The following is a 10,150-nucleotide window of genomic DNA, read 5'->3' as shown; positions in this document are numbered from 1 at the left end:
TAAATTTATTAATTTATTATCTTTTTGTAAGTTACGAATACATTTTAAGACAAATACGTTGTTTGTTTAAGTAGTAGCTAATAATTTATGAACTTTTTTTACTTTTATCGTTAATATATGTTGCAAAATATTTGTTATTAACAATAAATGTAGTAATTTATTATCTTTTTGCTAATTATAGATACATTTTCACGCAAATACGTTTAATATACTAGTAATAGCCTATAATTTAGTAATTTTTTCACTTGTTCTATAAATTTACGTTGTGAACAATTTGTTATTAACAATAAGTGTATTAATTAATAAATTTTTTCCAAATTATAGGCACATTTTACCATTAGTATGATATTTGTCAAGTAATAGCCGAAAATTTATTAGTATTTTTGAGTTTCATCTGTAATATACGTTACAGAGAATTTGTTACTTGCAATATTAATTTGTTGTTAACAACAAGTGTAACAATTTATCAAATATCTGCAAATTATAGATTGCAAATTATAGGCACTTTAACACATACAAGTTATATGTACTAGGAATAGTCAATAGTTTAGTAATTTTTTCACTTGTATTATAAATTTACGTTGTGAGCAATTTGTTATTAACGATATTAATTTGTTATTAACAATCAGTGCAATAATTTATAAACTTTTTGCAAATTATAATTACATTTTGACGCAAATTCGTTCCATATTCAAGTAATAACCAGTAATTCCTTAATTTTTTCACTTTTATTATAAATTAACGTTGTGAACAATTTGTTATTAACATTAATAATTTGCTACTAACTATAAGTATTATAATTTATGTGTAATAGTATAGTTACGTGTAATTATTACTCGGAGTGTTCGAACTGATGCCGATAATACTATTGGTTTTTCACTAATTATGTAATTATGTATTTTTTTCTTGTACTTACCATAGTGTTAGTTATTCATTGTTTTGATCTTTGTTTGTAATTTTTATACTGTCGGAAAGAAATATAATTTACGTATAATTACTGTATGTTTTTTCTGTTATTGTAGAAATAGTAAAGGATTAAAAAAAAATTTCTAAAATGTGCAGCAAAATAAGATACGTAATATGAATATTAATAAATATACTCAATACACATTGATACTTATGCTTCAATACGATAGACGAGGATAGAAGTTCAAACGATGTTCGATCTATGACTTTAGTCCAGAATTATTAGGGTAACGCATTTGTTTGAGTAGAATCATTTGCAGTAGAATGCTTATCACAGTTTAACCATGATCCAAAAATGATAAATATGAATGGATTGAAGAAAATATTGAGATATTTGAAGGGTACAATGGTGTACTGTCTTAAATTTGAGATAGTAACAGAAACCTAAGAAATAAAATACGAATGTAAAAATTATTAAAATTGAATAATAAATAAATTAATTAAAGAAATTAATTATATAAATTATTATAAGTGAAAAATAAATAAATACCAAATTTTGTAACTAATTGCTCCGGGAAAAGAGGATGAATTCCGGAGTTAGAGAAAATGCTGAGAGGCCTGAAGGCAGCACCCGCGTCGTTCGACCAGATAAAGATGAACTACGAAGATGCAGGGGACAAGGGTTGGGAATAAAATACTACCACTGGAGAAAAAGGTTTGGCAAAGAAGAGGGACCAGCCCAACGAGCGTGTAGCGGAAGTAAGTTGTGAGGAGAAATTCGAGAAAATGGTCACTCCAGTTACGACGAACCCCAGGTTTTGGAAAGCACGGGAAAAAGGCGGTGTAGCTTGCCCTTGCAGCAGCAGCCGCCGCTTCAAAGGCTCAATAATTCGAAGAATAATTTTATTAAACACCATCGTAGTATTTAATTAATCCAATTTGTCTGCTGCCAAATTACAACTAACAGAACGTCGGGGGATGACGCTCCTTCTTATAGCAATGAGCCACGATTGTTCTTTCACCCAAATCCTAGTAGGTGCTGGGTCGTTATTTGTAACAATATCATTTTAGATAATATATTTAATGAATAATAAAAACTAAACAAAGTGCGAATTATTCATTTCTGTTACGAGCTAGTAACATGTAGATAACTTAAATATTAATTTGAGTATACATATATTACATCTAGCTTTGAATTGTTCGACATAAAACTTAAAGGTAGCAAAATTAAGTAGAATGTATTATAAACATGTTGTAGAACTAAATATAATTTATATATTCCAATTAAATAAATATAAAAGCGTCGAAATATATCATTTTTGATTTTTGATTTTTGAAGTTAAAGAAGTACAAGACAATAGAATCTACCATATTTTATCTCACACTTTTCACGCTCTGCAAAAGCTTATTAAACTAATTACTCTTACAAGTACACAATATAGTGAAATATAAGACTTAAAAAATCATTACTTATAATTATTACTTAATTTACACATTTTATATCTCAGTACTTATCGTTTTAGCAGTCCTATATCTTTCTATTTTATATGAAATTTTAATTTTCTACTTTACTTCAAAAGTAATTTTCAATTATATTTAGTACATATTTCATAAAATCAATTATGAAAAAACTAATTAGTAGTTTATGTTACGAATTGAAACAGTTCTGTCAACATGATCACTTTTTGGCATATTTTGTCATTTTTTAATGAAAAATTTTGTTTGTGTTTAAACCTAATTATGATTATCAATTATACAAGTAATTCTATTAATGTAATATTCAAAAGTCTTAGAATTCATGTTTAAATTATTCATTACTAATTCACTTTTTATATATTTATCTTTTGATGTATTTATCCATTATAAATTGAAGTTTTGTCTTACAACTTCGACAATAATTTTAGTTAACATAAGGCACTTTTCAGGTCTTTATATTAATTTTAACACAGTCAATTTAGATACATCGTGTTAAATTTAGATTATGATATCTAACATTATCAATTTCTAAGTCGCAATTACGATGTTAAAGCAGATTGTTGCAATCAATATATCATATCTAAATCTGTTACAAATTTAAAATAAGTTTCGAATATTTGTTTAGATAGGTCCAGCCCATCTTGTCTGTTCTACATCATTCTTTTAGATTATCCCTACTTTATGCATGATCAAAAATTATCTTAACGACGTGAGATAAGGCTGACACGTCATTCGTTGAACTGGTTGATAAATTCTTTTTTGAACTGAACTGGCAATTGATCCATTATGTATCGTATTTGAAGATTCAGTTTCCCCAAGTATATCATTTGCTCCAATATAGTGTGATCCTTGAGAATCATCTTGCGTTTCATTGGAAACATTTTGTCCACTTATTTCATTCCTTTTACGAAATTTTGTGGAATATTTATAAAAATCAGACATTTCAAACGGTTTTGTGACTTCTCTATATGGCTGATATTTCCCAGCCTGTACAATTGTACAATTCTGAGAGGATCCTAACATAATTGTCTCTTCGTTTGTTTCTTGAGGTGATTTAGATTCAGCTGGAATTTCAAGCACCTTTTTTCGTATTGGTTCATAACGAGATGATAATGGTTGTAAATGTTGGTCAGTTTCAACTGTTAGGATATCACTTTTACGATGATTTACTGAAGGAATATAATTACTTTTTCCATCTTCACCATTACTGCCAGTAGATGATTTAGAGCACACAGGCAAAGTGGCCTGGTAGTGGATATTTTTATGTGATGATATTAAGTTAATATCCGAGCCTGGACTTGTACCTGAATCCAAAGAAGTTTCATACCATTCTTTTTCTCTTCCTTTTTTTCCAATATTATCTATTGTATCTTTGCTATCATGTAATTCATGCAAATGATTTGAATGCCATTTTTCTACACTACCTAAAGACTGTGTACGTAGTAACATCTTATTGTTAGTTGATGACTGTTCGGATAAGGGAAGTAAATGAACAGAAGCATTTTGATGAGATGCAATATAAGTAGAGTTTTTACTACATCCTACAGATACTGTACGATATCGTGGTTGTATATCGGTGCCAATACTAGTGTGTTGAACGGCATTGCGTTTCCTTCGATCTAAACTACCAAACCTATCCGAAACAGGTTGATCATCAGTACACCAAACAATTTCATCTTCGTATCGCATCCAATAGCCCGATGGTAATTCATTCGGCGAGTCAGTATATCGTAAATTTTTATTTGTACTAGTGTCACGATCTCGTCTCAATACAGACTGTGATTGAGAATTACTTTTATGATATACTGGAAACTCAGGTATATGCGTATAGTGTAATGTGCGAAAATCTCTTTCATAATATTCCTGCCCGGATCTCCGCTGAACATCATTGTCCAAGTGTTTATAGTCAGAATATTGTTGATAATTATGCACTTGTTCTTGTTGAAACGGACGATATCGTATATGTCGTTCATCTTCGGTATATGCATTGGGCAAAGGTCGATACATTCGTTCACTATCATGATAGAGATTTTGAGTACGTGATCCACCACTACCGTGAGAATATGTTCGCGTACGATATTGATCAGATAGTATGTAAACATTTTGATTATCGTTATGATCATGTTCTATTATTTTTATACTTTGTCGTTGATCAGAAATTGTAGGGCAGTAAGTACCAATATGATTATGATTACAAGTATTAGGTAGCAATGATTGATCATCATAACCATGATTAGGATATGTGTTACACTTATCTTCTGATCCTAATGGACTTAAACTTATGCCACCCTCTTGAAGCAATCCTCTTGTAATTTTTGTATTTACGTCATTTACTATAAAAAAATATATTTAAAATAAAATTAAACAAATTTAATTCTTTAACATCCAAAATAAAAATTTGCTGTACCTGTGCCATCTAATGGTGGTCGAGGTTTCTTTGTTCTATGTTTCACATTTGCATGTAAATGTGGTTGAGCATTGCAAATGGTTGGATGCTGAAGTTGTGCTGAATGATGTGTTTTATTACGGCTTTGCCTTAGGAAATTTAAACGAGCTTCTAATTCTTGAAGTCTACGTTGGCTTTGTTGGTAAACAAGCCTATGCTTACGACGTACTGCTTTACTTTCCATAGGATCATTTACAATTCCTAAAGCAGCTTCTACTATACCAATTTGAACTTGTCGTTCTAATTCCAAAGCAGATTCCTCCTATAAAGGGAATATAATAAATTATTTGCACTCTATTTTTACATATTCAATTGAAAAAATGAATTTTTTGTTACTTCTTAGAAACATACAACTTCGTTTGTTTTTAATTTATTAATTAAATTTTGTGGATATGTAAATGCTGTCCCAACTCTTTTACGAAAAACTGGTGGGCTTTCACCCGGTTCTAATGGAATTTCTGGTGGTAAGACACCAGTTAATTCTGCTTCCTCTACGCATAGATTTTTAAGTTCATTGTTCTTTTGTGCTAACTTTTCTTGTAATGCTTCCCTACGTTGACGAAGCCATTGTAATCTTGTAGATAATGAATCTTCTGCCAAAGATCCAGGTGTACTTTCGTTCCCTGCCATCACTTCAAATAAAAATCCAATTATAAATATAATTTATTCTCTAATCAAACAGTGTAATAAAGTAACCTATAATAAATAAATTTTGTATTTTCTTACCCATATTATTAGCGAAATGTAATAATATTATCCACTACAGGTATTTTAATTGGAATGTTTATATAACCAAGCTGTATCTCATGCAATTAAAAATATCAATGATAACACATTTGATAGATTATATATGATGTAACATATAACTTTCACTTTGTTTGCTTTAATCGAAAAATTTGTTTTCAAAAAATTATTATCCATCATTTTAAAAGTGTTTCAAGTTTTATAAAATACTATAATAATTATACATAACAGTAGGTTAACTGTTAATTATGATTACATATTTGTACTATTACATTGCAATAATTAATCCTGCAACTTGTCTTGTCTGTATTTATAAAAACTTATACAATAAACACAGATATTTTCATTAATTGAACACAAAAACATATATTTTGAACTATAGAAATGAAAAATATGATTCAAGAAATCGACGCTTATTTTCTTTCTACAGTTGCCATTTTATACTTCAATATATATAGTGATTTGATATATGTAATTATATTTCATTTTCAGTTATAAAAATTCTTCTAAATATTTATTGTAATTCACATAAATTTAATTTTTAAATGGAAATACATGTTTCTGTAACATTATTTTTATTATTTTAAAATAATAATTCTAATTATTTTAACGTCACGTATTCGGTGGCGTCATCGGTGTTACACTAAGTGTATGGTTAAATAACACATCTGTCTTCGATAATTGGAACTAATTTCCATTCATTAATAATATTTGATACTTGATAGATTTCGGAGTTAACATTAAATTTATGCAAAATTAAGTTACAAAATAATAGGAGAAATTTGAAAGCTAGGTAAGTAGCAAACACAGTTACTAAATCAGTAAATACATTAATTAAAAACTTCGATTTTAATTTAGTTTCATTTGTTGGTACAAATTTTTGTACAATTTAAGTGCTGATTAACATGGTCAATAGTTTAAAACCTGAATGTTCGTTTGCATCATGGTATCCCCTATTTTATAAAAATTCATTAAGAGCTACAATTATTTGTATTCCTGATGAAGTACTTAAGTATTTAGAACATGATGCATTTGTTTTACCTGTTGAGGCAACGAGTTCTATATTACAAAATACAGAATGGATGGATGGATCTCCAGTAATAAATGAAGAAGTAAGTTTGAAATGTGAATGTACATATAAAGAACAATTAAAATTTATTTTTCTTTAGCACCCAGATGAAGTTCAACCAACATTTCCCCAATTCAGTAAAAAAATTCAAGATGTTATAGATGAATATGGCGCAGTTTTTATAAAAAGTAATTGGAGTTCACCTTTGGTATGTAAACATTTTGATTTTATATTGGAAAATATTTAATTTTATTATATGTATTTATTTTTAGGATGCAACTTGGGTTGCACCAACTAAAACACTAAAATGTAAAACATTGGAAGAAATATACCTGTTATTAAAAAGTTCAGATAGAATTGCACAAGATTTAAATAGTGTAAAAAATTATACAAATTACGAAACTCCTGTGAAATCTTGTCTGGTATTAAAACAATGGAGAGATATTAATCCTTGCACAGAATTTCGATGCTTTGTAATACAAAATGAACTTATAGGTATCAAACACCACTGTTTGGAATGTATTTGTAATTTATATTACCTGAGTACTTAGAATTATTATTTTAATCTCTTTTAGCAATTAGTCAACGTGATATATCGCAATATTATAGTTACAATGAATCAGAAAAATATAATATTCAAATAGATATCAAAAGTTTATTTATGGAACATATCAAAAACATGTTTCCATTAAATAATTGTAAGTAACTATAAAGCATTTGTACTACATTAAAACATACATTATTAATATTATAATGTAATGTCACATAGATTCATTTGATGTTATACGGTATAAAAAAGAAAAAGTAAAAATAGTTGATTTTGGTCCTTTGGATGAATCTGCTGTCAAAGGAACGCTTTTTACATACGAAGAATTACAAAATCTAATAGAAGATATACCAGAATTTAGATTTATTGGCGAAGAAATTGGTATTCAACCAAAAGCTCCAAATCACTTTTGTATTCCACAGGAAATAAATGAATTTTTTCAGCCTAATGAAAGTTCTAGATTATTAGACATTATTCAACGAGTAAGTATATGATTTTTTAATTAAATTTACTAATATATATTTATTACCATTTTATTTATAAATGGTTCATTTGATGTTTTTTACTTAAGGAAGTGGAAAGTCAGCGGAAAGAACACGAAAACGCTAATTCTAATAACTTGCAACACGATTGATATGTGTTTGAAAAAAAACCATAAAGAAAAAATGGAAAAAACCAAATGAATAATAAGTGAATAATTGTACGCTTAGAAAACATTTTTAAATACAGAACTTTCACTTTTATTCTGCCAGACCCTCTTCTATCATTACATTACATAAAACGATTAAAGGCTATCCTACCGCTTAAAAGAATTATCGTAATATTGCAATATTTTTCGAGCCATCGGCCTTACCGAGCGACGTCCCTTATATAGAAAATATGTCTTGTTTATGTACAATATGCAATCCTTAATACTTCGATTTGAAAAAGGATTCTCGATATATGTAGCTCCGGACAAGTTAATACGCTGTACAGTCATATCCACGGAGTATTTTTTTGTTTTTTTCCTCATTATTACGTACCTGACAAAAATCAACAAGATCGAGCAATTACATTGGTTGATTCTTATTAATTTTTCTGATTTTACATTTTCTAATATATCTGAACATGAAAAATATCTGGTGATGGCTTTTAGTAAATGTAAATGTAATTAACTCTTTTTATTTTCTCATTTAATGATTTATCTATCTGCAATGATCTTTAAAACTATTATCATTTAGAATTTAGATATTCATGTATCTAATTGTTGGTAATTCGATATTATTTTTTGTTACTTTACATTTATTGGTTTGCATCTTTAAAAAAAGAAAAAAATATAGATATTTTTATATATAAATAGCTATGTGTATATATATATATATACATACATACATACATACATACATACATACATACATACATACATATATATATATATATATTGCTATTACATATGCACATATGAATAGCTATTTATCAATTAAAATTTACGAGAAATTTGGTAACCAATATCGGGATTATACTTAAAGAAATGTAAAATATATCAAAAATACAATTTTAATACATGTATATAGAATCAATTTAAATTTTAATTTGCAGGTGTATGTTCTCAATGCATAGGCATAATTTAGTTGTCCATTCAAATATAATATGATGAATATTCGAGTATTTCGGTATCCAATACTTATAAATTTAAATTACGGTTTCACCTCTTTACGACCAGACATCCAATCATATAAAATTTATTTAGCTTGAAAACATTGAAAATCATTGCTATAATTACATTTGTTCATAAAATACTAATAATTTCGAATTGATCGCAAAGAGATGTGCTGGAATCGTAGAAATAAATTTTCAGTTTCAACGAATTAAACGAATCGCCAAAATTAGAAGTACCCATAAAATACTGTATGAGATCACGTAATTTTTTACTAAAACCCTTCAATTTCAATCGTTAGCGTTATACTGCACCGCTAGTTTTTTGTACCGATTTATAATAGTAGATTGATCTTAAAAATCTAAATTCGATAGTTTCAGTCCGAAACATGCGTTTGTCAGAATGTGTGAAAATAACGAGGCCTTTAGCATTCATCGAAGTCACAAAGGAATAATATGTATCGCATGGAGAGAACTACGAAGGTTGCAAGTTTATGCATGATTTTTTTTTCTCTTAACGCTAGTCAAATATTTACATATAAATGCCGGTGCGCGTGTATTCACATGTAAATATCGATTCTACGTTAAATATAATGATGCGTTAGTTCGAACCGTAGCCTTCACCGAACAAACATTTTCCGACTGGTCGTGTATCTCGAAAATATGTATTATTAATGTTTTATATAATTACAGTACATATGTATAATGGTAATGTCTAGAAAAGAAATGTTCCCTTCATTCATGCTTTTCTTTACTGCATCCTTTTAAAACGTATATACAGAGAAGCAGATTCTTCGCGTTTCTCTTCTCTTTCTTTTTTTTTTTGCTTTTTTTCTCGGACATGACTGTACTAGTGTCTATTACTTTTTCTTTTTTCATTTTTGTGTTTTTTCTCTTTTTTTTTTTAAACATCTTCGTCCTCGGTTTATCTGGCTTCCTGTCTCTTGTCGGTTCTTTCATTATTCAACTGATTTGTGCTAAACGACAATACGTATTTCAATCAATGTACGTTTTGCAGTGTACGGCCGTTTTGTTCATACGTATTCTCTCTGTCTTTTTTCTTTCAGTCTCTACCTTTCTTGCTCTTTCGCTCCCTTCCCCCGCCCCTCTTTCTCGATTTCTCTTTCACTCGTTTGCTTTCTCTCTCGCTCTCTCTCTCTCTCTTTCTCTCGTTTGCGCGCGCACTCTCTCTCGTTCTCTCTTTCTCTTTCTTCCTTCCTTTCGCGCTCTCTCACTCTCTTCTCTTCCATTCTCTAGGATCATTTGTTACTTATTTATTTTTCCTTACACTTTTTTTAATAATTTTATTTTCTTTTCTCTACATTAT

General features: G+C 28.8%; 2 protein-coding genes across 2 annotated transcripts; one reads left to right on the top strand and one right to left on the bottom strand.

Annotated features, from left to right (window-relative positions):
* Positions 1–3,033: 3,033 nt before the first annotated feature.
* sstn (stepping stone) lies at positions 3,034–5,632 on the bottom strand. The gene is made up of 4 exons (XM_017907238.1): positions 5,555–5,632; positions 5,180–5,460; positions 4,790–5,090; positions 3,034–4,715 (listed from the first exon to the last, which is right to left on the bottom strand). Exons 1-4 carry the CDS (start codon positions 5,556–5,558, stop codon positions 3,079–3,081), a joined length of 2,223 nt encoding a protein of 740 aa, XP_017762727.1. The 5' UTR covers positions 5,559–5,632; the 3' UTR covers positions 3,034–3,078.
* A 695-nt stretch (positions 5,633–6,327) lies between these two features.
* Positions 6,328–8,260, top strand: LOC108552609 (cell division cycle protein 123 homolog). Its single transcript, XM_017907241.1, has 7 exons — positions 6,328–6,365; positions 6,467–6,684; positions 6,742–6,849; positions 6,914–7,136; positions 7,217–7,339; positions 7,411–7,670; positions 7,760–8,260. The coding sequence occupies exons 2-7, from the start codon at positions 6,478–6,480 to the stop codon at positions 7,820–7,822; spliced, it is 984 nt and encodes a 327-aa protein (XP_017762730.1). The 5' UTR covers positions 6,328–6,365; positions 6,467–6,477; the 3' UTR covers positions 7,823–8,260.
* Positions 8,261–10,150: the final 1,890 nt, after the last annotated feature.

Source organism: Eufriesea mexicana, unplaced genomic scaffold (assembly GCF_001483705.2).
Source record: "Eufriesea mexicana isolate 0111107269 unplaced genomic scaffold, ASM148370v2 scaffold7348, whole genome shotgun sequence".
In the NCBI taxonomy this organism is placed as follows: Eukaryota; Metazoa; Arthropoda; class Insecta; order Hymenoptera; family Apidae; genus Eufriesea; species Eufriesea mexicana.
This window is presented reverse-complemented; position numbering and strand designations above follow the sequence as displayed.

Coding starts and splice junctions, on each gene's coding strand:
- sstn (XM_017907238.1), bottom strand. Junction 5,091..5,179: donor AATTAAAAACAAACGAAGTT/GTATGTTTCTAA, acceptor TTCCCTTTATAG/GAGGAATCTGCTTTGGAATT. Junction 4,716..4,789: donor ACCACCATTAGATGGCACAG/GTACAGCAAATT, acceptor ATTTTTTTATAG/TAAATGACGTAAATACAAAA.
- LOC108552609 (XM_017907241.1), top strand. CDS start 6,478: ATGGTCAATAGTTTAAAACCTGAATGTTCGTTTGCATCATGGTATCCC. Junction 6,685..6,741: donor CTCCAGTAATAAATGAAGAA/GTAAGTTTGAAA, acceptor ATTTTTCTTTAG/CACCCAGATGAAGTTCAACC. Junction 7,137..7,216: donor AATACAAAATGAACTTATAG/GTATCAAACACC, acceptor AATCTCTTTTAG/CAATTAGTCAACGTGATATA.